Source organism: Dama dama, chromosome 12 (genome assembly GCF_033118175.1).
Source record: "Dama dama isolate Ldn47 chromosome 12, ASM3311817v1, whole genome shotgun sequence".
NCBI classification, from domain to species: Eukaryota; Metazoa; Chordata; class Mammalia; order Artiodactyla; family Cervidae; genus Dama; species Dama dama.
Window position 1 is genome coordinate 24,289,087 of NC_083692.1, and position 27,218 is coordinate 24,316,304.

Consider the following 27,218-nt stretch of genomic DNA (forward strand, 5'->3'; position numbering starts at 1 on the left):
CCTTCAGGGCTGGGTTCTGGGCGGGTAGGCAGGGTTGGTGGTCCTGTGGGGAAGCAGAAAGTCTGGGCTCTCCCACACCAAAAGCTGGCGGAGCACCCTTGGGAGACAGACAATCCTCTCAAGGTGTTCCAGCCTTTCCAGTGGAATAGGGAGGTGAGCTTCAGGGTGTTCATGAGAGGGCACTGCACCCCTTCCTGTCAGTGAGATGTTCTGAGTCATGTATTTCTTTCGGCATTGCCCTGTAGCATCCACTATGGTGAGAGCCGGCAGCATCTGGGATAGAGAGGTGGGTGTATAAGTCAGCTTTCACTAAGTCATACCATTGGAGCAAACCCCTGCTCCCCAAACCTCAGTGTATGTAACAACAAAGGCTTACTTCTCACTCTCTTTGACTCTAACCTTCTTCTCCAGCTGTCTTCATTAATGGCCCCAAGCTGCAGAAGCAGCCTCTCCGTGGGCCACGCTGGGCTATGGTACAGGGAAAGAGCAAAGTGATGGTGCTTGAAGGCCTACTGGGATATGCAGCTGAGGTTTCGTTGGCCAAAGCAAGTCACGTGACCCATCCCAAGTCACTTGCATGTGACTTGGCACAGAAATGTATAATTCTATCACAGCAATAGGGCAGTGAATAATTTGGGGAACAATAATGCAGTCTACCACGGCAGTAGACTTGACTTAGGCCAAGCAGATTCCCTCTAAGAACATCCTTTGGGCAAAGGAGACAGTGTGAAGTGCTGAAAAGAAAGACTTGGAATCAGGCAGGCCTAAATTTCAACCTGGACTCAGTCACATATTAGTTGTGTGATGTTGTCCAAGTTATTTACCCACCTTCTCTGAATCTTCATTTCCATCTACAGAATGGGTATAATACCTACTTCACTGGGAAATCTGAGGATTAAATGAGTAGTAAATGTTAAGTCTTTGGCACATAGTAGGAATACAGTAACACAGGAGATGTAAGAGATGCTGCTTCACTCCCTGGGTCGGGAAGATCCCCTGGAGGAGGAAATGGCAACCCATTCCAGTATTCATGCCTGGAGAATCCCATGGACAGGGGAGCATGGTGGACTACAGTCCATGGGGTTGCAAAGAGTCGGATACAACTGAAGCTACTTAGCACACACTCACGGGAATACAGTAAATATAAACTTCCTACTCGATCCTCTGCCCATGTTTTGTATTTTCTCCATAACTCTGGAGGTATTTACTATCAAGATTCCTTCTACTAACCTCACAGGGTTGAGATCAGATGGAACGGAGAGATTTTGTGTTCTTACTACATGCCAGGCACTGCTCCACACAGTTTACCTTCATGATCTCACTTATTTGGCCCAATAACCCTGTGAGGTAAGTACTATTGTTACCCCATTTTACCCATGAGGAAAATGTGGATCAGAGAAGATAAGTAACTTAGCAAAGGTCATACAGTGACAGAAGTAGGGTTTAAAGCCATGCTTTTGATTCCAGGACCTGAGCTCTAGAGCAACACTTCTCAAGAGTGATTTGTTTGATAGATAAGAAAAGAAATTGAGAGTAAGTTTGGAAGCTTATGGGAGCTGGACATGGCCATGACACTCAAGTGCAGGAGTGATGGCCTTATTTCACGGAACAGAATACAGGCCAGTACGGGTAATGTAGAAGTCTCTGGTAAGTTGCATGTGGTGAAGGCTGTTTTCTTCATGCAAGTAGGACCACGTGTTGTCTATGACTCAGAGGCAATGGAAATTGCTGGTTGTCACCACAGATGATATGAGTGGCAATGCTCTGGATCACTGCATTCACTATGTGCTGGTGGGCCTGCCTGTCAGCTGCAGCAGACCAGGGAGACACGTGTGATTAATCAAAATGTTACCTGTTTACAACTGAGTATGTGAGGCCTGGGGTGAGGGTCTGTGCATTGCCCATGGCAACTGGTTTGTGCCTTGTACACAGGATATACTCAGTACGAGCCTCCTGTTCCAGTGAATGAATGCCCTGATGGGTGAATGAATGAATATGTTTCTCACAGGACAATTTGATGATCTTACGCAAAGCCCCGATCTGGGCAAAATTTCACTTCCAGCTTTTCCTGCTGTCTGCATTTCTAGCTCCTCTGTCCTCCCCCTTTCTAGTCTCTGCCTAAGCTCTTAAATGCAAGCCCTCCTTTTCCTGTGAGTGGTGCGCTGTTCTGGGCCTCTCACTGCCCTTTCCCCACCAACTTCCCAGTTCTGAGTCTCTTCCAGGGGGACCCCCCCTTCAGTTGGCTGCCCCTGGGGAGTAGGGGTCCATCCCCAACAGAGATAAAACAGAGCACAGACAAGTGGGGATGGTCTATATTGAGTCTGAAAGAGTCAGCAGCTTTCTAAAAACGTGGCGCTTAGTGCTGGTATAGACACCAGGGGCCAGCATTAGTATAGGCTGCTGGTGAGGGCAGCTACAAACGTGGTATGTTGCTAGAAAGCAGCCTGGAGATATGTATCAAGAATTAAAAGAATGTATACCTTTAACTTAAAATTAAGCTCTAGACATTTATCTGAAAGAATCAGGGATGTAGCAAAATCTTTTGTACAGAGATATTTAACATAGCCTCATTTACACGGTGAAACAGGAAATTCAAACTAAATGGAAATGATTAAATCCATTCTGACTCAAGCATGATGAAATATTATGAAGCCATTAAAGTTATGTTTTTGAATTGTTTTTAATGATTTGAGAAGATGCTTATTAGCTATCACAAATGAAAAAAGGAAGGGTTTAAATTTTTAAATAAAATTAATGTATGTAGAAGCCCAAAAATACTGGAGTGGGTAGCCTATCGCTTCTCCAGCGGATCTTCCCAACCCAGGAATCGAATCGGGGTCTCCTTCACTGAAGGTGGATTCTTTACCAACTGAGCTATAAGGGAAGCCCATAATTATATGAATTATATAAATATATATGTGCATGTAAAAATACTCATCACCTGTCTAGGTGATAGGATTTAAGTGGTTTTATCCTTTTGGTATTTTCTAAATTTTCTATAATGAGCACAGATTACTTTTATGATCAGAAATAAACATAGGAAACATTGTTTAAAGTCTTTTCTGGTTTTGCAGACAGTCAATCCCTCACTGCAGTCCTGCTCTGATGTAGGACACTGCTGGAGAAAGCGCCCCTGCATTTGCCTCGGGAGGAAGTCTTGTTAGCTTGTTTTCTGGTCCTGGCTTTGCCACTAACCGGCTGTGGGACCATGGACAAGTAATTTATAAAATAAAGTACTGGATTAGATGATTTAAGGCTTAGATTCTGATTCTGTGATTTTAATAAACTTACTGGGTCAAGGTATTCATCATGAATAAGGCGCCATGATTTATCCTTTTTTTAAATTTATTTATCCTTTTCTACTGTAAGTATCTTAAATGGAATTCTTTTTAAAAAAATATTTATCGGCTGTGCTGGGTCTTCACTGCTCTGCAGGCTTCTCTCTAGGTTGCAGTGAGTGGGGCCTATTCTTCATTGCAGTGTGCAACTTCTCAATTTGGTGGCTTTTCCAGTTGCAGAGCATGGGCTCTAAGTGTGCAGGCTTCGGTAGCTGAGGCACGTGGGCTCCGCAGTTGTGATTTCTGGGCTCTAGAGCACAGACTCAGTAGTTGTGGTGCATGGGATTAATTGCTCTGTGGCAGGTGGGATCTTCTGGGACCAGGGATCAAACCTATGTCTCTTGCATTGGCAGGTGGATTCTTTACCACCGAGCCACCAGGAAAGACCTTAAATGGAATTCTTAGCTATAGCCAAAGGAGTGAATCTCTAATGGTGGAATTTTGCATCAGACTGTGAATTGCCTCCACCCAAATACTGACCTTAGAGCTGTCTACAGTTTCCAAACATTCCAAACACATTCCAAACCTTAGCTGGACCTTTTAAGAGAGTCAGGGTCCCTTCCACATCAGCCTCTGGACCTGAGCGGGAAATGAAAGGTCCTTGGAACAATAAGACAAGTTCCTTTGTCCTGAGTTTCCTTCCCTTTCCTGCTTCCTTCCCCTAGTCTCAGCTGTTTGCCACTGTATGTCTGCTTCCTCTGTCTCCATCCTCTTGCCTGTGGTTGAGTCTGGTTTATGTCACTGTGGTTCCTTGGTAGACTGGTGGCTTAGCCACCACAGCCAGGGGAGGAAGGGGTGTGACTCAGGCTCTGGGTCCAGTGAGTCAGACTCGAGGTGGGCTGGACCAGGGGCTTTTCTAGGACAAGAAGCAAGTTCTAAGTATGCAGAGGCCTTAACTCCCTCCCAGCAGGGACACCGTCAGGAGAAAGAACCAATCCTTCCCCCTTTCCCATTTCTGTGAACTCATTCAGGAAACCCTCTTGCCAAAGAAAATGCCACCCTTCTAAGACTCATAGGGTTGTGTCTGGGTAAAGCCAAAACAACCTCTGTGCCAACTCACTGCCCCCCCAAGCATCTGAGAGGAAGAAGGAGAATAACAGACCAAAGTTAGAGCCAAAAGGGCTTCCCTCATAACTCAGTTGGTAAAGAATCCGCCTGCAATGCAGAAGACCCCGGTTCGATTACTGAGTTGGGAAGATCCCCTGGAGAAGGGAAAGGCTACCCACTCCAGTATTCTGTCCTAGAGAATTCCATAGACGGTATAGTCCAGGGGATCGCAAAGAGTCAGACATGACTGAGTGACATTCACTTTCACTTTCAGAGCCAAAAAGAATAAGAATTTCCCATTCCAGTCTCTCATGTCCTAGGTTTGAGTCCAGCAAGTTTTCACAGCTCAGATTATTCTTTCCTCCTCTTCCCAGCTCTTGACGTGAGAAACAAGTGCATTCACACTGTCCTGGGGTTAAAATCCAAGCTTGTGTGACCCTGGGTAAGTTATTTAACTGCTTCAAGTTTCATTTTCCTTGGCTGGAAAGAATGGGATAATAAACTCACCTTATGGTGTGCTGTACATTAATTAGAACCCAGTGGTGTTGGAGAAGACTCTTGACAGTCCCTTGGACAGCAAGAAGATCCAACCAGTCCATCCTAAAGGAAATCAGTCCTGAATTTTCATTGGAAGGACTGATGCTGAAGCTGAAACTCCAGTACTTTGGCCACCTGATGCAAAGAACTGACTCATTGGAAAAGACCCTGATGCTGGGAAAGACTGAAGGCAGGAGGAGAAAGGGACAACAGAGGATGAGATGGTTGGATGGCATCACCGACTCAATGGACATGAGTCTGAATAATTAACTCTGGGAGTTGGTGATGGACAGGGAAGCCTGGTGTCCATGGGGTCACAGAGGTGGACATGACTGAGCGACTGAACTGAACCTAACACAGGTCTGGCGGAGTTGATGTTCATTCTGAAATGGAATGAAAGCCCCTTTCATTTTGTACTCCTCTGAGATCCGAAAGTCAGTCTGTACAGAAGGTTGAAGGGGGCCATTTCTAGGGCAGGGGCACCCACTGTGCTTTAGGGGTGGGCTCCCGGCTGGTTTTGAAAGGCACCCAGGGGCACCTTCTCCCAATCTAGAGCTTTCTCTTCCCTTTTAGGCATCTGGGGCCTTTTCCTGTCCTGATGAACAGTCCTAATGGGGCCCTTCATGCTGAGGGGCAAACAATGGATAAATGGACAGTGTCGTAAGGACGAGTTCTGTATTATGGATGCTTCCCTCTGTTTTTGACATTTTGTTAAACATGGATTTTTTTTTTTTTTTTGGCCTGATTTTTTATTTAAAAAATTTCAAAAACACTTAACATATTTTAGAATGTTGCATTAAAATATTATTTATCTAGATTACTGGGTTCCCTGGCTCTCCCTTAAATTTTGCCCCTAATCATGGAAAGTTCAGTTCCAGCCTTTTTGGCAGAAAGGGGTATTGTGGGGCCACACGGCACCTGCAGATGGTGCCTGCTTCCTTAAACCCGTGACCTCGCTAATGGGAACATTTCTCTGCGCCCACCAGAGGCTAGGATTAAGTTCCCAACCCGGAGCACCTCATCCACTCTCCCACCCCCTATTTCCATAGAGCTCAGATGACCCCAGATTCTTGAAATCCTTTCCGTTCAGCTTGATTCCCTAAGTATTAGTCAAGAGCAATGTGCTGGGTGCCAGGCAGGCACCTGGTTAAGGCTGGGAGTGGCGGCAGATGGGCAGAGACGGAAGGGTAAGAGGCGCCCAGCGCGCAGGGGGCACGTGGATGGAGGGAGCCGGGCCGGGAGTCAAACCCGAGGACTAACCACGGACCTCAGGGCACCTTCGGCGGGGGAAGCACGTTAGAAATCCCGACCTGGACTGACTTCCTGCCCGGGAGGCCCCGCGGCCTCGGGCACTGGGCGCGGGCCAGGGGGCGGCGCCGCGCCGAGTCGGAGGCGCTTCCTGGGCGCCGCGGGAGCGGAGGAGCGGAGGAGCGGAGGAGCGGAGGAGCGGGCGGCGCGGGACGGCGCCATGGAGGACGGCGTGCTCAAGGAGGGCTTCCTCGTCAAGAGGGTGAGCGCGCCCCAGCCTCTCCGGACACGGCTCGGGGCGGGTGCGCGGCGGCCGCCGGCTCACCTGAGCCGCGATCCGGCGGGCTGGGGCCCCTCTGGGAGGAGCCGCGTGTCGTGGACGGAGCCGGGTGGGCGGTGGCTGGGGATGAGCTTTAGCTAGAAAAGAGGGGCTGGGGGTACGGGCAAGGAGGAGAATCCCGCTCGGCTAGCGCGTGTGGGGTGCGGGCGGGCGGCTACCCTTTAGAGGACAGCTTCTTTAAAACAACTTACTAAAATACGAAGCGTCTAGGATTTAACTATGATGTCTTAAAACAACAGAAGGGTGTTCTGTAGTCCCCCAAGCTCGTCCGATTAATGCATCATCTCCTGTATTCTTCACAATAACCTGTGAGCAAGGAGAAAGCCTTTGTTTCTTAAGCCTCTGCTGTGCACCAGTCCTGGAAGCTGGCTCTCTTAATCCTCCCAACAGTCCGACAGGTCGGTGGTTCCATCTTAACCGCCCTTTCTGCAAGGGGAAAAGGAAGTTCAAAGAGGCTAAGTAGCTTGCTCAGGATCTGGACCAGTGGGTGATGGAGCAGGATCGAAGCCACTGAGGCTGCCCACTGCAGGGTGGGTATTGTTATCCCTCTATCGCAGATGAGGAAACCGAGGGGCAGAAAGATGAGGCCCTTGCCCAGAGCCCCGTGTGGTTGGTTGAGTCCTTGGGTAGAGAACCCTGGATAGGGAGGACCAGCTGTAAAGTTGCATGTGAATTTTCAACAGCTCAGGGATCTTTGCCCTGAATCCCCTGTTGTTCAGGGGCCAGTTGTATTGTTTCTTTTCACAAATCCGGAGTTTTATTTTCCAAGCCTTCCATTCAGTCACTTGTTGCTTCTGTGCAGTGTTCAGCCTTTCAAAATTCTATAGTTTTTACTGATCATGTTGAAAATATTTGGGGACAACTGGTTCCCTTATGAGTGTTAATATTATATAAATGGAACAGTTGACACTGAAGTACGTTAGATCATTCTGTTTCAGTTGTGGTTGAATCTATTAAGGTATTGTTGTTCCTGTTTAGTCACTAAGTTGTGTCCGACTCTTTTGCAACCCCGTGGACTGCAGCCCACCGGGAACCTCTGTCCATGGGATTTACCAGGCAAGAATACTAGAATAGGTTGCCATTTCCTGCTCCAAGGGATCTTCCTGACCCAGGCATCAAACCTACATCTCCTGCATTGGCAGGTGGATTCTTTACCACGGAACCACCAGGGAAACCCTGAATCTATCATAGTTTATAGCAAATAAATAAGTATAATTTGTTTTTTTCCTTCACTTTGGTAAGCATAAAAAGTTTTAGCCATTCTGGAAAGGAGAGGGGTGAAGATACCCACTAACATAAATTCAAGCAGACTCTGAGCAGTCTCCATCCTCACTCCTTCCACGTCACCACTAGCGGCTTTTCCCACAGCAAGCAAGAGTCCAGACGAAAACCAGGCTTATGGGACCAAGGTAGAAAATGAAGGAAAAAGCAGCTGCAGGAGGGAAATTTGATTTTTAAAAGTTCTTTTAACATTGATGTTCACACCGAACATTTATGCTAACCTAACAGCAGAGCATAAAATCTGGGGATGAGCCTTCCGGCTCGTGTGCTGAGTTTCCAGCTTTGGCAGGGGGATGGGTGAAGAGAGGTGAAGGGACTCTCCCTCCCCTGGCCTTCCCTGGCCAGCAGATCAACCCTGAGGTCCCAAGTCGCTTTCAGGTCAGCAGGGAATATAGTCATGGTATTTTACACATTATTTGACATAGGAGGTTGGGTGTGTTGTTTGCTCAAAATTGTGAGCCAGAGGACGTATAGAAGGCTGTGCTGGTTCAAGGGTCAGACTGGATACAGGCAGGTACAGAATTCCCCGCCTGCTTTGTGTCACCGGGATTAAAGTGATAGATTAGTCCTTCAGGGTTTGTGGAGGTAGCCACACCTCAGAGACAGCACCTTTGGGGATCTTTTCCTGTGGCTTCTAAGGTGAGGGAGAGGGGTGGGCATTGTTGATTGTCAGGGGCTTTCCCACCAAGGCCCCTGTCCCTTCTTTCCCTCATGTTAGAAGCTGCAGGAAGTTCCCTGAAGGTGTTGGTTGTTAGAATAACTGAGCCTGGGTAGGTGCTCTGAGATGGGCCCCTGTGGGCATTCCCCCTGTTCCTGGGGCTTGCTTTACATGCTATCCCACCACCACCACCACCATGCAGTCAGGGGTGGGGTGAAGGGAGGGGAGGATGTGAGTTCTCTTTCAGACAGGCTGGTCTAGGGTGGCCGCTTAGGGAGTCCAAGGTACAGAGAAGGGAGGACAGTCAACTCGTTTGACCCCAAAAGCCCACTGATGGGCTAGACTGAAATCCCTAAAGTGCTGTCCAGTCAAACCCAAAGACAAGCGTTTGGAGCTGGAGCCTGACCACGAGGCAAGCGGAAGCCACACCCTTTCCTGCAAAGTGAGGAATGGGGCCCCTTGCCCCTGCCAACCGTCCCTCCCTCCTGATCACTCGGACTTTCCCGCTTCCCCCATTTCCCCTCCTCCTGGATGGCGGCCCCTGTGTCCACCGGGGAAGTTGCAGGACTGTGACTGTGGGATTCCACAGGTTCAAGAGGGTTTACGGTCCTGAAGTGGGGCAGGGCCCAAGCTGGTAACCCAGAGTACAGAACAGTCATCACGGGTGAGGGCGAAGCAGGAGACAGGCAGAGGCAAGATGGATTTGATTCTTAATCCAGCCCAGACAAGAAAGACAGCGAAGCTCCAGGCAAAAATGCAGGGTGCTTACTTGGCCTGGTGTTAAAGGAGGGTGCCCGGGAAGGAGGGCAGGTCTGCGTAGGTAGGGCCACTTGTCCTTCAGGAAGCGGCCGGAACACATTGGGCGTGGTTGCCTGGCTCGTACCTCCTACGACTCTCAGAAAATGACATGGCCGTGTCAACATGCTGTAACCTAGATCTTTCGTCTGTAGGAATCAATCTGTAGGAAAGGCCATAAAAGCTTTAGGAATGGGGCTTCCCTGGTGGCCCAGTGGTGAAGAATCTGCCTTCCAATGCAGGGGATGTGGGTTTGATCCCTCATTGGGGAACTAAGATCCCACATGTCATGGAACAACGAAGACCCGCCGCAGCCAAAAATAAATAATAATTTTTTTTTTAAAGGCTTTAGGAACAAAGTGTTATTTAGGTAGAGAATAAAAACTGGAAACTACCTACCTGTCCCCTCAAATAAACAAATGATTACAAGTGAATTATGGTTATGCATAGGGCTTCCCAGGTGGTGCTAGTGGTAAAGAACCCACCTGCCAATGCAGGAGATGTAAGAGAATGGGTTCGATCCCTGGGTCCGGAAGATCCGCTAGAGGAGGCCTTGGCGACCCACTCCAGTATTCTTGCCTGGAGAATCCCATGGACAGAGGAGCCTCGTGTGCTACAGTCCATGGGTTCAAAAAGAGCCAGACATGACCGAAGTGACTTTAGCATAGCACATGGTCATGCAGATGTTAAAAATGTTTTTCATTTTATAGTCCAAAGAGTAAAAATATAAATGGTATGAGAAAGGAAAAAAAAAATTTCTTGGATGAAAAGAAGACTAGAAGGAGTTCTGAAGGCTAGAAGTCTGATCGAAAGTGTGGGCAGGGCCCTGCTCCCTCTGAAGCCTGCAGGGATGAGCCCTTCCTTGCCTCTTTTGTTTCTGGTATTTGCAGGCTGTAAAGGAAAAACCGATTTTTCCTTCCTAGGTAAGGAAAACCCTAGTTCTTACCTGCTGTGTGTTTCTCTATCCTGTGACTCTCATTTACTTTTACATGGAATACTTCACTTCTGACTCTTCTGGGCACCACATGTGGGGGGGTTTCCCCCCACACCAAGTAATTCTCTGTGCCCACCGGTGTGTGTCCTGCGGTTTAACTCAGTTCTGACGCATCTGCCCAGAGGCAGCCTCAGGTCCTACGGGTTAAGATCTCAGTCTCACAAGGCTGCGTCCCCAACCTTCCCCCAGCCGCCACACACATACTTCAGACCCCAGGCCGAAGCCCAAGTTGTCACCTGTGCTCTGTGTAGCCAACCACAGATCAGAGGTTCCAGTGACTTTCTGCTTGGGATGAATTTCTAGAAACTCTTCAAATCCCATGCTTCTGGGATTTTACAGAGGCGTCATCATGTAAACATGATAGATTGTTAATGCCACTTTCAACCCTTTTCTTTTCTCAAGAGAAGTGGGGGGGCAGTGGGGCTGAAAATTCCAAGCTACTAATCATGGCTTGGTCTTTCCAGTGGCCAGCCGTCACCCAGGAGCCCACCCAGAGTTGCCTCATTAGCACAAAAGATGCTCCTGTCACCCAAGACACTTCAAGGGGTTTAGGAGCTCTCTACCAAGACCTGGGGGCAAAGAAAAATATATGTATTTTCTGTCATCTCACACAGGAAAGGGCAATCCACTCCAGTATTCTTGCCTGGAGAATCCCATGGACAGAGGAGCCTGGCCGGCTACAGTCTGTGGGGTCGCAGAGAGTTGGACACGACTGAGCCCGCATGCATGCATGCATTATCTCACAAAGGCACTCTTCTGTGTTCCTTGGTTTGTAGGTGCTTCACTCTAATCTCTGCCTCCATCATCACATGACCGTCTTCTCCCCGTGTGTCTTTCAGTGTCCCAAAATTTTCTCTTCATGTAAGGACACCAATTATATAAATGTTTTTAGGGCCATCCTAATCTAGTATCGGGCTTCCCTGGTGGCTCAGCTGGTATTCAAATTGCCAACATCTGTTAGATCATAGAAAAAGCAAGAGAGTTCCAGAAAAACATCTGCTTTATTGACTATGCCAAAGCCTTTGACTGTGTGGATCACAACAAACTGTGGAAAATTCTTCAAGAGATGGGAATACCAGACCGCCTTACCTGCCTCCTGAGAAATCAGATTGCAGGTCAAGAAGCAACAGAACCTGACATGGAATAATGGACTAGTTCCAATTTGGGAAAGGATTACATCAAGACTATATATTGTCACCCTGCTTATTTAACTTATATGCAGAGTACATCATGCAAAATGCCAGGCTGGATAAAGCACAAGCTGGAATCAAGATTGCCAGGAGAAATGTCAATAACCTCAGATATGCAGGTGACACCACCCTTATGGCAGAAAGTGAAGAGAAACTGAAAAGCCTCTTGATGAAAGTGAAAAAGGAGAGTGAAAAAATTGGCTTAAAACTCAACATTCAGAAAACGAAGATCATGGCATCTGGTCCCATCACTTCATGGGAAATAGATGGGGAAACAATGGAAACAGTGACAGATTTTATTTTCTTAGACTCCAAAATCTTCGCAGATGGTGACTGCAGCCATGAAATTAAAAGACACTTGCTCCTTGGAAGAAAAGCTATGACAAACCTAAACAGCATATCAAAAAACAGATATTACTTTGCCAACAAAGGTCTGTCTAGTCAGTTATGGTTTTTCCAGTAGTCATGTATAGATGTGAGAGTTGAACCATAAAGAAAGCTGAGGAGCACTGAAGACTTGATGCTTTCAAACTATGGTGTTGGAGAAGACTCTTGAGAGTCCCTTGGACTGCAAGGAGATTAAACCAGTCAATCCTAAAGGAAATCAGTCCTGAATATTCATTGGAAGGACTGATGCTGAAGCTGAAGCTCCAATCCTTTGGCCACCTGATAGGAAGAACTGACTCATTGGAAAAGACCCTGATGCAAAGAACTGACCCCTTGGAAAAGACCCTGATCCCGGGAAAGATTGAAGGCAGGAGGAGAAGGGGATGACAGAGGATGTGATGGTTGGATGGCATCACCGACTCAATGGACATGAGTTTGAGCAAGCTTTGGGTTGGTGATGGACAGGGAAGCCTGGCATGCTGTAGTCCATGGGGTCACAAAGAGTGGGACACGACTGAGTGACTAAACTGACCTGAACTGAATCTAGTATGACTTATCCTGATTACATCTGCAAAGACCCTATTTCCAAATAAGACCTCATTCACAGATCCCTGGGGTTAGGACTTCAACATATGTTTTGCAGGGACATAATTCAACCCGTAGTAAGTACCATCTCTGCTTCTTCGTAGAGTCTCGGGCCAGACCTTTCCAGGCCTCAGTTTCCTCATTATTAAACTTAGGGAGTTTAGATTCTTTACCATCTGAGCCACCAGGGAAGCCCATAGAATTATATAGGCTTTTTCAAAGGATCCTCTGGCTGTAAAATTCTGTGCTTCCTCAGCCCAGTCCTAGGGTTACATCCCATCATATGGACTCTCCTACCCCTAACGGGGCGCTAAGCCGTTCATGGTCCAAATGACCTCTGATACCCACCAGCTGCTTCCAGACAAGGAGCCTGGAGAAGGTAGAAGACGCCCAGGTGAAGGGAGGCCTGGGTTCATTTCCCCTTTATACCAGTGTATTTTTGGTCTCTAACACCCTCTGATCACCAGCTGCTAACTTTGGGTCAGTGTCTTAACCCCTCTCAGTATGGCGTAGTTTATCTGTAGAGCTGGGATCCTTCCTGTTTTGTGTGTTACTACAGGAACCTCTAGCTTAGCTGCCCACTCCCGTCTTGCCAACCTTATTCAGCTGTTCTGCCGCAGTGCGGTCAGGTGATTTTTGTTTAACATGAGCACCTAAGCTTGTCATCATTCTGCTTAAAAGTCTAGGGATTCCCCTCCGGCCACAGTGAGGTCACCAGCTGCTTCAAGTGCTGTACCTACAAAGTGAGCCCATCTCATCAGCCTTTCTCAGACTACTGTCCGTTGCTGTCAGACTGGATTCTTAGCTGCTCGTAACGCAGTGCACTCTAGCAAGTTTGAACAGAAGGATGACTCGGAGATATTTGGGAGGACCGAGTGCCACACAGCCAGCGACAATGCAGCCAGACAGAAATACCCCACAGCACCAGGAGACATCTCTAGTGGAAACATCCTGCCGTCACTGTTTGTCACTTGTTCCTGATAACTCGGGGACTGGCTGTCAGAAAGCCCTGTCCTTCCACCACTAGCCTGCTACGTTGGTGGCTGCCAAACAGGCATCAGTGCTCCATGCACAGGACTGGCAACCACCTAACCACCTCCCTGTTCCCCTGCCAGAAATTCTGGGAAGTGTAGTGTTTCGTCCAGGAAATGTAGCCTTATCTGTGTATTAGTTTGTTCTGCTCAACATCTGTTGGTTTCACCTTTCTCCCTAACACCTCCAGGCCCCTTTCTTCTTTCTCTGTTGTTTTAGTTTATGAGGGCTCCTGTAACAAAAGACCATAGACAGGACCGCCTAAGCAACAGAGATTTATTTCCCACAGTTCTGGAGGCTGGAGTCCAAGGTTTAAAGTGTCGAAGGTTTGGTTTCCTCTTAGGCCATCTCCTCAGCTTGCCCACACATGGCACCTCTGGCTGTGTGCTCACATGGTCTTTCCTCTGTGTGCAGGCCTCCCTGACATCTGCGTGTCCAAATTTCATCTTCTCTTGAGGCCCCCAGTCACATTGGATTAAGACCCAAGTAATGGCCTCATCTGGGCTTCCCAGGTGGTGCTAGTGGTAAAGAACCCATCTGCCAATGCAGGAGACATAGGAGAATCGGGTTCCATCCCTGGATGGGGAAGATTCCCCTGGAGGAGGGCATGGCAACCCACTCCAGTATTCTTGCCTGGAGAATCCCAGGGGAGCCTGGTGGGCTATAGTCCATAGGATGGCAAAGAGTTGGACAGGACTGAAGTGACTTAGCACGCACACAATGGCCCCATTTAACCTAATCACCTCCTTAAAGACCGTCTCTTCAAATACAGTCACATTCTAAGGTAGTGGTGATTCTTGGGTCAGGAAGATCCCCTGGAGAAGGGATAGGCTACCCGCTCCAGTATTCTTGGGCTTCCTTGGTGGCTTAGGTGGTAAAGAATCCGCCTGTAATGTTGGAGACCTGGGTTCAATCCCTGAGTTGGGAAGATCCCCTGGAGGAGGGCATGGCAATGCACTCCAGTATTCTTGCCTGGAGAATCCCATGGACAGAGGAGTCTGGCAGGCTATAGTCCATGGGGTCACAAAGAGTCAGGCACGACTCACTGACTAAGCACAGCACAGCGCAAGGTAGAGGTCGGGGGAGTGGTTGGGGCATCAACGTCTGAATCTAAGAGAAGGGCGTAATTCAGGCCAGAATACCTATGTTTTAAGATTGTTTCACCTCCTCTCCTTCACCTTACACTGGCCCGCATGCCATCAGCTTAGATGGCAATCTCCTCTCTCTGCACCAGCCACACCTGTGTGCTGGAAGTTCACTGCCTTTACTGCTAATGATGCACTTGAACCCCCTCAGCAGGGGCTCATCGAGCAAGGAGACCTGAGTCTGGGCCATGTAGAGGGCAGTACAGGACCCCCATTGCTGAGGAGTTAGAGCCAAATCTTTTTCACTTCTTTAAACATGTCAGCTTGTGTCAAGGACAGCCATCAGCCATTGTGTGATGTGGATTCTTGGTACAGGACAGAGTGAAGAGAACAAAACTGTAAAATTCAGCTTGACATATCCGTCCTCTCATGCCCACAGCTCACACACCATGGAACATAATGACACTTAGACATATTAGTAAACTCTTGTCAGATTAACTGTTAAAAGTCATATTTAGGGTAGGATGGAGGCTCAAGAGGAAGGGGATATATGTATGCATGTGGCTGATTCACTTCATTGTACAACAGAAACTAGCACAACTTTGTAAAGCAATTATATTCCAACTTAGTTCAGTTCAGTTGCTCAGTTGTGTCCGACTCTTTGTGACCCCATGGACTGCAGCACTCCAGGCTTCCCTGTCCATCACCAACTCCCAGAGCATACTCAAACTCATGTCCATCGAGTGGGTGATGCCACCCAACCATCTCGTCCTCTGTTGTGCTCTTCTCCTCCTGTCTTCAATCTTTCCAAGCATCAGGGTCTTTTCCAAGGAGTCAGTTCTTTGCATCAGGTGGCCAAAGTATTGGAGCTTCAGCTTCAGCATCAGTCCTTCCAATGAATATTCAGGACTGATTTCCTTTAGGATGGACTGGTTGGAACTCCTTGCAGTCCAAGGGAATCTCAAGAGTCTTCTCCAACACCTCAGTTCAAGAGCATCAATTCTTCAGTGCTCAACTTTCTTTATAGTCCAATTCTCATATCCATACATGACCACTGGAAAAACCATAGTTTTGACTAGATGGACTTTGTTGGCAAAGTAATGTCTCTGCCTTTTAATATGCTGGCTAGGTTTGTCATAGCTTTTCTTCCAAGGTGCAAGTGTCTTTTAATTTCATGGCTGCCATCACTATGTACAGTAATTTTGGAGCCCACAGAAATAAAATCTATCACTGTTTCCATTGTTTCACCATCTATTTGCCATGAAGTGATGGGACTGGATGCCATGATCTTCGTTTTCTGAATGTTGAGTTTTAAGTCAGCTTTTTCACTCTCCTCTTTCACTTTATCAAGAGGCTCTTTAGTTGTTCTTTGCTTTCTGCCTTAAGAGTGGTGTCACCTGCATATCTGAGATTATTGATATTTCTCCCAGCAATCTTGATTCCAGCTTGTGCTTCATCCAGCCTGGCATTTCACATAATGTACTCTCCATATAAGTTAAATTAGTAGGGTGACAATTAAATATATATATTAAATATATAAATGTATATATATATAAACATTTAATATATAGAGATGTATAAATATTTATATAAATATATATATATTTAAAATTCCTGTTAAATATATATGTATATATACATATATATGTATATGGAAAAGTGAAAATGTTAGTCACTCAGTTGTATCTGACTCTTTGTGACCCCATGGACTCTAGCCTGCCAGGTTCCTCTCTCCATGGGATTCTCCAGGCAAGAATACTGGAGTGAGTAACTATTCCCTTCTCCAGGGGATATTCCCTACCCAGGGACTGAACCCAGGTCTCCTGCATTGCAGGCAGATTTTTTACCATCTGAGCCACCAGGGAAGCCTATATATTTGCCATAGTTACCACAGTAAATTCTGTTTGGCTTAGACCAGTGCTCACACAGTCACCCCTTCAACCATTTCCAGTTCGCTAACACGCTCAGTGCATACCTGCTGAGTGTCGAACAGGACTGCAGCATCATAGATGTGACAACTGAAGGGACCTTGGAAATGAATCAGTGCTGGGTCAGGAAACCAGTGAATCGGGGACAGTCTCTGATTCAGATAAAGTGCATCTCTCTTGGTTAGAATCCAGCCCTAATTGGGCTCTGCTCTGGGAAATATGCCAAGAAAATTGCTTTCATGAGCATGTACAAGGTTATTCTATTCTGATTCTTCAGCAGACATTCCCCCATCCACTGGTCTGTTCAGACTTTCTGTCTTCACCTGCCTGTCTTGTCCATTGGCTTCATTACCCATCTGAGAGCCCCCCAGACTCTCCTGCCTTTTAGGCCTGTCACACCAGGTTAGGTCAGATGGTTAGAGTTCTTAATTTGCTTCAGCTTTACAACGGAGAAAGCAATGGCACCCCACTCCAGTACTCTTGCCTGGAAAATTCCATGGATGGAGAAGCCTGGTAGGGTGCGGTCCATGGGGTTGCTGAGTCAGACACGACTGATTGACTTTTCTTTCACTTTTCACTTTCATGCATTGGAGAAGGAAATGGCAACCCACTCCAGTGTTCTTGCCTGGAGAATCCCAGGGACGGGGGAGCCTGGTGGGCTGCTGTCTATGGGGTCGCACAGAGTCGGACACGACTGAAGTGACTTAGCAATTTTAAAAATTGCCTACATCCCTCAACTAGTAATATTTTTTGGGGGGATATATCCTAAGGGGAAAAAATTAGAGATGCAGATCAAAACTTATGTGCAAGGATATTCATTATGGAGTTGTTTATAATAGTGGGGGGAAAAAAGGAAACCTCAGTTGTAAACAACAGGAGATGGGCAAGGAAATGATACATCCACCTGTTGGTCATTAAAAGACATGTTTTAAAGAAATTTAATGGTGTGAGACAGAGAAGGCAATGGCACCCCACTCCAGTACTCTTGCCTGGAAAATCCCATGGACGGAGAAGCCTGGTAGGCTGCAGTCCATGGGGTCGCTAAGAGTCAGACACAACTGAGCGACTTTACTTTCATTTTGCACTTTCATGCATTGGAGAAGGAAATGGCAGCCCACTCCAGTGTTCTTGCCTGGAGAATCCCAGGGACGGGGAAGCCTGGTGGGCTGCCGTCTATGGGGTCACACAGAGTCGGCCACGACTGAAGTGACTTAGCAGTAGCAATGGTGTAAGAAAATGCTTGGCAAAGTCAATAAAAGAAAGACTAGAAAATAAAACTATACATATATGCTCTTGATTAAAAAAATAATAAAAGGGAAAAAGACAAAGGAAATGCAAGGTATTAACAGGATTTCTGTCTTTTTCGTGTTTATTTATTTGGCTGTGCTGGGTCTTCACTGAGGCATGTAGGATCTTTTGTTGCAGCAGGTGAACTCTTAGTTGCTGCATGTGGGATCTAGTTCCCAGATCAGGGATGGAACCTACGCCTCCTACACTGAGAGCTCAGAGTCTTAGCCCCTGGACCATCAGGGAAGTCCCTAGGATCTTTTCTTCTGTGTACTTTGCAGTTTCTTTCAAGGCTTATAACCACAGAAAAAAAGAAAAAATGGGAACTAGAAAGTGAACGCCAAAGGCTTTGTTACATACTCAAAAGAGATGACAAAGAGATCCAAAGCTCACAATTTCTTCATGAAAATGAAAGTAAACATATAATTTGGAATAGGATCTTTTGGCTCTTAAGGACATTATTGGGATAATTGGTGAAACTTGAGTGGAGTTTATGGAACAGAGGAAAATAACATATTCATGTAAATTTCCTAATGTTGATTGTATTGTGGTTATGTTGGAAATACTTTTTATTTTTTGGTAGGAGACACAATAAAATATTGAGAAGCATCAATATTAACATATAGAGCATCATGTTAAAAACTAACTCTTAATGGTTTTATAAAAGTTTTTTTTTTTTTTGTAAAAAAGTTTTATGCTTGTCTTCAACTTCTCTCTGAATTGAAATTATTTCAAAATTAGAAAATAAAATTAAGCTAAGCAAGAGAGAGAGCGCTGTCTCCTTATTGGAGAGTTGATCCCATGGCACAGTCTGACCGCCTGTGCAACGAGACTCCTCTCCCTATGACCAGGTCGTCCCCTTGGCCAGCTCACCTCAGGGCTCTCCTGTCTGTCCTCAGGGTCACATTGTCCACAACTGGAAAGTGCGGTGGTTCATTCTTCGGCAGAACACGCTTCTATACTACAAGTTCGAGGGGGGTCGGAAAGTGACCCCTCCCAAGGGCTGCATCCTTCTGGATGGCTGCACCATCACCTGCCCCTGCCTGGAGTATGAAAATCGCCCGGTAAGTGAAGGCGCCTCTTCCCAGCGCCTTCCTCCCACTCCCCGGACTACCTCCCTCCCTGGCCTCTTAGGTGAAGGTGGAATGAGTCATGGTAACAGCTGAGTTACTGAAAAACCTAGACTCAAATCCTGGCTGCGCCACATACCAGGCACGTGACCTTGGGCAAGTAATTGAACCTCTCTGAGCCTGAGATCCTCGTCTATAAACTGGGATCATGTAATGACACCTGACTGTCACTCACAGCTATGATGAGGATCATGAAGGTAATGGTGGGTCAAAACACTTGTAGCCTAGGAGGTACCACACAAATGTGAGTAGTTACTGCTACTTCAGGTTCAATAGGATGGCTTTCATCCCCCAGTGGGTACGTGTTCCAAAAGTCAAGAGCAGCTCAACCCTAAAACGAACCTGAATTAATCATTTACCATCTACCATCCGAAAAGAATCTGAATTAATCATTTACCGAGGGCTCAGTAAGTGCCAAGAAATTTGCTAGGCTTGGAGGAGTCAAGGAAGAAGATTGTCAGATTGCTTCTTTCAGTTAATGCTCTTGTTATGAAAGCAAGTGGTTAATTGAAAAGCAGAGTTCCAATGTTGGTACAGATATTATCGGCCATAGAGAACACTGTCTTGCTGAAAAGGAGGAAGATGCCCTTACAAGCCGTCTGGCTCAGGTACAACTTTGGGATGGATGGAGATTTGGACATGAACTGGTTGAGAAAGTTTAAACCATATTATATGAGGAATGTGTGAAAGACTTGGGATGACTAGACCCAATCAAGAAGCAGCTCAGATGTAGACATAGAGAACAGACTTAAGGACATGGGGGCAGGATGGGGGGTGGTTGAGGAAGGAGAGGGTGGGAATGTATGGAGAAAGTAACATGGAAACTTGCATTACCATATGTAAATAGCCAGTGGGAATTTGCTCAGGGAGCTCAATCTGGGACTCTGTAACAACCTAGAGGGGTGGGATGGGGAGGGAAGTGGAGGCAGGCTTACGAAGGAGGGGACATAGGTATACTATGGCTGATTCATGTTGATGTTGGCAGAAACCAACATAATAGTTTAGTCACTAAGTCATGTCCGACTCTTGGATCCCATAGACTGTAGCCTGCCAGGCTCCTCTGTCCGTGGGATTCTCCAGGCAAGAATACTGGAGTGGGTTGCCGTCTCCTCCTCCAAGGGATCTTCGTGACCCAGGGATTGAACCTGGGTCTCCTGCATTGCAGGCAGAATCTTTACCAACCGAGCTATTGTAAAGCAATTATCCTTCAATTAAAAATAAATACATTTAAAAAAATAAATTAAAAAGATGATCAAAAGGATCAGAACTGAGTTCCTTCGGGGTAGGCGTTAATAGCCTCTTGGGACAGATGAAGGCACTGGGAGGCTCAGTGGGTCCTTTAATGTGCCCAAGCGACCGCAGCTATGGATCTAGCTGAGTCTCACCTGGAAGCCTGTGTGTTTCCCTCTTTAGCACAGGGGCTCTCATAAGAGGTGAGCTTAACCTAGAAGGCAGAATCAGGAGCAGAGAGACCAAGGCCCCAGGAAGCAGACTCTGCACTAATTAGTCTGTTCAAAGGGGCCAAGGTGGTGAACTCTCTGTCACTGGAGGTGTACAAGGGAGTCTTTAAAGGCCCGGTGGCTGGGACATGGTCGAGGGGTGAGGCGTTCGGCAGTCTCTGGATCACGTGGTCTCCCGGATCTGCTTCGGTTTTGTCATTTTTGCTGCCCAGCCAGCTCTCTCTCTCTCTCTCTCTCTCGGCTGCCTGGTCTGACTGGCTGTCTCTTCCTACAGCTCCTCATTAAGCTGAAAACTCAGACATCCACGGAGTACCTCCTGGAGGCTTGTTCTCGAGAGGAGAGGGACGCCTGGGCCTTCGAGATAACAGGAGCCATCCACGCGGGGCAGCCGGGGAAGGTCCAGCAGCTTCACCTGCTGAAGAACTCCTTCAAGCTGCCCCCTCACATCAGCCTGCAGTGCGTGCCCGGCCCTGCCCTCGCCCCCCCTGGCTTTGCTTCGGCCTCTGCTGTCTGCCCGCCTCAGGAGGGGCCTCTGTGGCCGCTGCACGGGCCTGGCTTGTGCTGCAGCGGTGCTCCAGGGCCTGTTGGCATTGTTTTCTCTCGGTGGGAGTGGCCCTGCCAGCCTGCCCTGGTGACCTCTTGGGGTCCCTGCTGCTCCTGCCCCCTCAGTGTCTTGACCCTCTCCTTTCAGTGTCAACCAGGATGCTCAGGACTATACAAACAGCTCCCCAGGAATCTCCACTCACCAAGTCATTAGTCCTGTTTGCAGCCTGGTGGCAAGAACGTGTGTTCTGTTAGGAGCTGCATTCTCTTTCTGTGGGATTCTTCATCCATCCATCCATTCACTCTTTTAAGAAATAGTTACTGAGTGCTTGCTGCCTGCCACACATCGCTCTAGGTGCTCATGCAGATGGGCATAAAACAAAGTCTCATCTCAGGGGCTTTCCAGTCCAAGTACCTAAATAGAGAATGAGAGAAGGTCTGCCACTGGTGGCCAGGATCGTCCCACAGAACAGAAGGAAAGCAGATCAGTGGTGGCAGTGATACTATAAAGTAGGGAAGGATGAAAGGAATTCCCATCATGGGAATTGTTATGTCCACGCATCTGCAGGAAATGCCCACTAACTTTGCAGGAAGCAGAACTTCCCAGGCTTACCAAAAAACTCCATGCCAGGCTCTGGAATCTTGATTGTGCATCTTTGCTGTTCAGTCGCTAAGTGGCATCTGACTCTTTGCGACCCCATGGACTGCAGCACGGCAGGCCACCCTGTTCCTCACCATCTCCCGGGCTTTGCCCTGGTTCATGTACATTGTATCAGTGATGCCATCCAACCATCTCAGTCTCCGTTGCCCCTTCTCCTCTCCCCCTCAGTCTTTCCCAGCATCAAGGTCTTTTCCAGTGAGTCGGCTCTTTGTATCAGGTGGCCAAAGTATTGGAGCTCCAGCATCAGTCCTTCCAGTGAACATTCAGAGTTGATTTCCTTTAGGATTGACTGGTTTGGTCTCCTTGCTTTCTGAGGGACTCTCAAGAGTCTTCTCCAGCCCCACAGTTCAAAAGCATCATTTGTGCATCTAGGGCGTGGCTAACCCATGGTGAGTGCAGGAGGACCAGCAGCAGATGAGAGTGGGTTCAAGTGATGGGTGACTTTTGAGAAGTAGCTGGAAGAGTTTGGACTTTATATAGCGGATCATAGATAATTCTTCTGTTTTTAAATTAAGTCACAGCTCTTTAGTTTTACTACAAACTATATATAGTTTGTATATATATAGTATATATATATATAGTTTTACTACAAACTATATATAGTTTGTATATATATAGTAGTATATATAGTATATATACTACAAACTACTATAATACCTGTCTAGCATAGAATTATTAGAACATTTAGATGAGCAAGAAGAAATGTTCCCCAATCCTGCCTCTCAAATTCTGATGCATAACAGAATACCCCTCTTTCTCTGCGATGTGTATTATGCCACTTGCCACGTGCTTTATACCCTCAGCAGTGGCTCATGGACCCACCCTCATTCCTGTCAATGTGACAAGGGTCTCCTCTCTTTTGCCTTCCTTCCGTGTAGTCGCATCGTGGACAAGATGCGCGACAGTACCTGTGGAATCCGGCCAAGCCCCAACATGGAGCAGGGAAGCACCTACAAAAAGACCTTCATAGGTGAACCCCCGACCCCCACCCCAACCCCGGGGCCAGGCCAGGCCCTGGAGACCTAGGGCTTGGTGACCTGGGACTCAGTGGTGTTGAGGCCTGAGCTGCCTGGCAGCCAACGTGCCAGCCTGAAATGTGGGTGCGGCCACAGCTCTGGGCAGCAGGGGTGGCGTTTGATCTGCTCCAGGGCTGAGCCCCAAGGCTGTTCAAGGCTGCCCCAGGGGTCAAGGTCAATGAGGTCACAGCCAGGCGCCCCTGAGGAAGCTGGAGCCTGTTGTCTTGACGGGTGCTGCCCTTGCCCGCCGCAGGCTCCTCCCTGGTGGACTGGCTCCTCTCCAGCGGCTTTGCCGCCAGCCGTCTGGAGGCTGTGACGCTGGCCTCGGTGCTCATGGAGGAGAACTTCCTTCGGCCAGTAGGCACCCGAAGCACGGGAGCCATTCGCTCGGGGGATCTGTCTGAGCAGTTCCTGGATGACTCCACTGCCTTGTACACATTCGTAAGTGAGGGCTTGGGTTCCTCTTGGCACGGGAGCAGAGAGAGGAAGAGGCCACCCAGTGTGGGCCAGGGCTCCACCGTCAGCGGGGAGAGGCCTAGGGCTCGGGGAGGGGGGGACAGCTTCACCCCCAGGTGGAGTGGGAGTTTCCTTTCCCCTGTGGGAGCTTCCCCAGCCTGGAGCTGAGATGTGTTGGTAACAAGAGTCCTTGTCTCTCCTTCCTACCAGGCTGAGAGCTGCAAGAAGAAGATAAGTCCCAAGGAAGAAATCAGTCTCAGCACCATGGAGTTAAGTGGCACTGTGGTGAAGCAAGGCTATCTGGCCAAGCAGGTATGGGACGGCCGCCTTGGAGCAGGGAGGAGGTGGACAGTCCTGAACCTCGGGGGAGGTGGGAACCCCCACAAAGGGTGGGAAGGGCTGAGACTCCAGAGGGCATTAGTTGTCAGCATCTGCTAAGTCAGGGTCCAGCGGTGGCCACAGGGAGCAAGGCAAGGGGCCGGCACGTGTCTGTGCCCATAGGAGTCCCAGACAAGCAGGCCTAAGGCATTAGAGGCATGAAGGTGGGAGGATGTGACTACAAGCTGTCACCCATGAGCCATACACCCTTTCTTTGCCTCAGGGGCACAAGAGGAAAAACTGGAAGGTGCGGCGCTTTGTTCTGAGGAAGGACCCGGCTTTTCTGCATTACTATGACCCTTCCAAAGTGAGTGCCTTGTCGTGCTTCCAGACACCTCTCTCCCCAGCAGAGCCGGGGCTGGTTCCACCTCCAGCCTTCCTCCCAGCCTCCCTACCATAACTTCCACCCATGATGCCTTTCCTTCCACGGTTGCAAACTGCTCCTCCCAGTCTGACGTCTCTTTTCTTTCATCACATCGTCACCTGCTCAGTTAATCCTACTCAGTGGATCTTCATTATTTTGGGAGGAAAAGCATCTTTCAGTTCCTCCAAAGCTGGCTGTGTGCCTACGAAGGGGGCGCTGAGCTGATGAAGACTCCTGACTGTGCTTTCCAGCCTCTTTTCACCCCTTTCCACCCAAAGAGGCCATGAATTCTGCCCCCTCATCCTCTTGTCCCCACCAATGTTTTGAAAGGTTTCCTTTGCCATTTAATATTTAAGCCATAATTCTGGATTTCAGATAATAAGTATTACTGTGTTCAGCCTTATCTTGGTCGCTGTGTGATTTTCATTTGTTTTTTGAAATAATGAAGAGTGGGCATTCAGTCAGGAACCCAACCCTAAGCCAAGAACATGAAGGAGCCCCTGGGGACCCTGCTGGACCACAGGGAGGGCTAAGGGGCAGGGAGGGGCGTGGTGCTGGTGTGACTGGCTGTGAAGTGAAGCCCAAGCTTCCTCGCTCATGCAGATAACTTGCCATGGGATGTCCAAGTTCAGCCTCATCTTCTGTTACAAATGACTCTCATGGACTAATTCTTTAGCAGGCTAACTGAGGGTGGTATGATGACAGCATGATTCTTCTGTTGTTATTGCCCAGTTGCTCAGTCCTGTCCAACATCTTTGTGACCCCATGGACTGCAGCACACAAGCCTTCCCTGTCCTTCATCATCTCCCAAAGTTTGCTCAAACTCATGTCCATTGAGTCGGTGATGCTATCTATCTCATCCTCTGTCTCCCGATTCTTCTCCTGCCCTCAATCTTTCCCAGCATCAGGGTCTTTTCCAATGAGTCAGTTCTTCACATCAGTTGGCCAAATTATTGGAGCTTCAGCTTCAGCCTAGTCCTTCCAATGAATTATTCAGGGTTGATTTCCTTTAGGATTGACTGGTTTGCTCTTCCTGCAGTCCAAGGGACTCTTAAGAGTCTTCTCCAGCACCACAGTTCAAAAGATTCAGTTCTTCAGTGTTCAGCCTTCTTTATGGTCCAACTCTCACATCCGTACATGACTACTGGAAAAACCATAGCTTTGACTATATGGACCTGCAAAGTGATGTCTCTGTTTTTTAATATGCTGTCTAGATTTGTCATAGCTTTCCTTCCAAGGAGAAAGCATCTTTTAACTTCATGGCTGCAGTCACTGTCTGCCGTGATTTTGAAGCCCAAGAAAAGAAAATCTGTCCCGGCTTCTACTTTTTTCCCATCTATTTGCCATGAAGTGATGGGACTGGATGCCATTATCTTAGTTTTTTGAATTTTGAGTTTTAAGCCACTCTCCTCTTTCACCCTCATTAAGAGGTTCTTTAGTTCCTCTAAATGGCTTTTCACCATTAGAGTGGTATCATCTGCATATCTGAGGTTGTTGATATTTCTCCTGGCAATCTTGATTCCAGCATGTGATCTATCCAATGCGACATTTCTGCATGTAAGTTAAATAAACAGAGTGACAATATCCATCCTTGACATCCTCCTTTTCCCAAGTTTGCACCAGTTGTTCCATGTGAGGTTCTAACTGTTGCCTCTTGACTTGCATGCAGGTTTCTCAGGAGACGGGTAACGTGGTCCAGTTATTTTCATCTCTTCTAATAAGAGTTCTGTGCCTTCACACAGTCCCTAATCGGGTCTCCTTTCCTTTGCAGGAAGAGAACCGGCCAGTGGGTGGCTTTTCTCTTCGTGGCTCCCTGGTGTCAGCTCTGGAGGATAATGGCGTTCCCACTGGTAAGGGGCAACTTTGGCCCCATCCTCATCTCAGGGTCCTCCCTCCTGCTCTCAGTAATGCTCTGCTGATGATGGGCTAAGCTGTGGGGCCTGCGTGGGGCTTTCTCAGTGAGACAATGAATGGTGTGAATTGTGAAGCCAATTTCAAAATCAGAGAAAGGACACATGGGGTATTCTTAATGTTTTAACAACACAACTAAATAATTCTCATCTTTAATATTCTTTCCCACCCTTTCCTGTGCTTACTGGCCCATAAGCTTCCACCTAAGAACAATAGCTTACAATAGTGTTTAAAGATTGACAACACCATTTAATCTCTGTTATATGCTAATTTCACACTAGACAGCTAAGGCAGGTAGTACTATTCTCAATTTATGGATGGGAAGATTGAGGTTCAAAGAAATTAAACAATTCCAGTCAAATCCTGCATCTGTCTATGCTTTTAACATAAAACCTTCTGGACTTTTTTGATGTGAGTAAGACTGCAGACCTGTGGTTAGCATAGAGGGCAGGCCAAGAGGTCTTTCAAGAACGTTCAGACATAAAACTGCCAGGCCTTAAGGCACAGATGAGGGAGAGGGGATGGATGAGAGGCAAATAGGAAAGCATGCCTCTGGTGGGATTGCCTAACCATATATGTACACTTGTACTAAGAAATACTTCATTATGTGTTTTTGTCTGTCTCAGTGACTTTCAGCTGCTTCCAGCTGAAAGCAGACATGGATATTCACTCACTGATTTTTCTTTTTTTTCTTCCTACCTAGGGGTTAAAGGGAATGTCCAGGGAAATCTCTTCAAAGTGATTACTAAGGATGACATACACTATTATATCCAGGCCAGCAGCAAGGCTGAGCGTTCAGAGTGGATTGAAGCTATCAAGAAGCTAACGTGACAAGGACCTGAGGGAATGGGACTGAGATGCCTCCCTCTACACAGGATTTCCTGGACAATGGGAGTATGTTAAGATTTTTAACTTTTTATATTTTGTACTGCTTTGGAGTGAGATTGGTGGAGTACCTTAAAGCTGGCAGTGGTGCTATTGCCTTCCCCACCTTCATTTACAGTTAACCTGTAAATGCTGAAGCAGCCTTGTCAGCCAAGTCAGCACCTTGACTTTTGCCCATTATCACAACCAGCCATTCCTTGGGTACCAAAGTAGGTCTCCCTTGTCACACTAACTGGCCATGTAATACTGAACAAAACACTGTAACCTCATGATGGAGCTCTCGGAAATGCTGTCAGCACCTCTTAACTCCTTTGGAATAAATAAAAATTGACACTTGTTCCTGGCTATTAGAATTCCTATACAAAGTTTCAGTTTTCAAAGGTTTTTCATGCTTAAGGCTATACGAATTATTAGGCAAGCTGATTATAAAAACATCTCAAGTGAGCTTAAAGCCTCATCTTAAAGTGGGGATGGGGGCAAAATCTTGAATGAAATATTTTGTTTTGAGAAAAAGCCTTCATAAGTATTATACATTGCAGAAAAGAAATCATGGACTCAGTTGGATTAGTCACGTACATATAAGTAAAATTACAGCTTTTCTGTGAAAAAAGTTGTTTAGAAAGATGCAGGAGCTTTCTAAAGGAGAGAAAGATGTCAATGGGAGAATTAAATCAAGGCATGA

At 47.3% G+C, this 27,218-nt stretch overlaps 1 protein-coding gene across 1 annotated transcript; it reads left to right on the forward strand.

Annotated features, from left to right (window-relative positions):
* Positions 1-6,223: 6,223 nt before the first annotated feature.
* Positions 6,224-26,881, forward strand: PLEK2 (pleckstrin 2). Its single transcript, XM_061156850.1, has 9 exons — positions 6,224-6,432; positions 18,632-18,796; positions 20,597-20,778; positions 22,405-22,496; positions 22,796-22,983; positions 23,209-23,310; positions 23,600-23,683; positions 25,512-25,590; positions 26,355-26,881. The coding sequence occupies exons 1-9, from the start codon at positions 6,391-6,393 to the stop codon at positions 26,480-26,482; spliced, it is 1,062 nt and encodes a 353-aa protein (XP_061012833.1). The 5' UTR covers positions 6,224-6,390; the 3' UTR covers positions 26,483-26,881.
* The last annotated feature ends 337 nt before the right edge of the window (positions 26,882-27,218 follow it).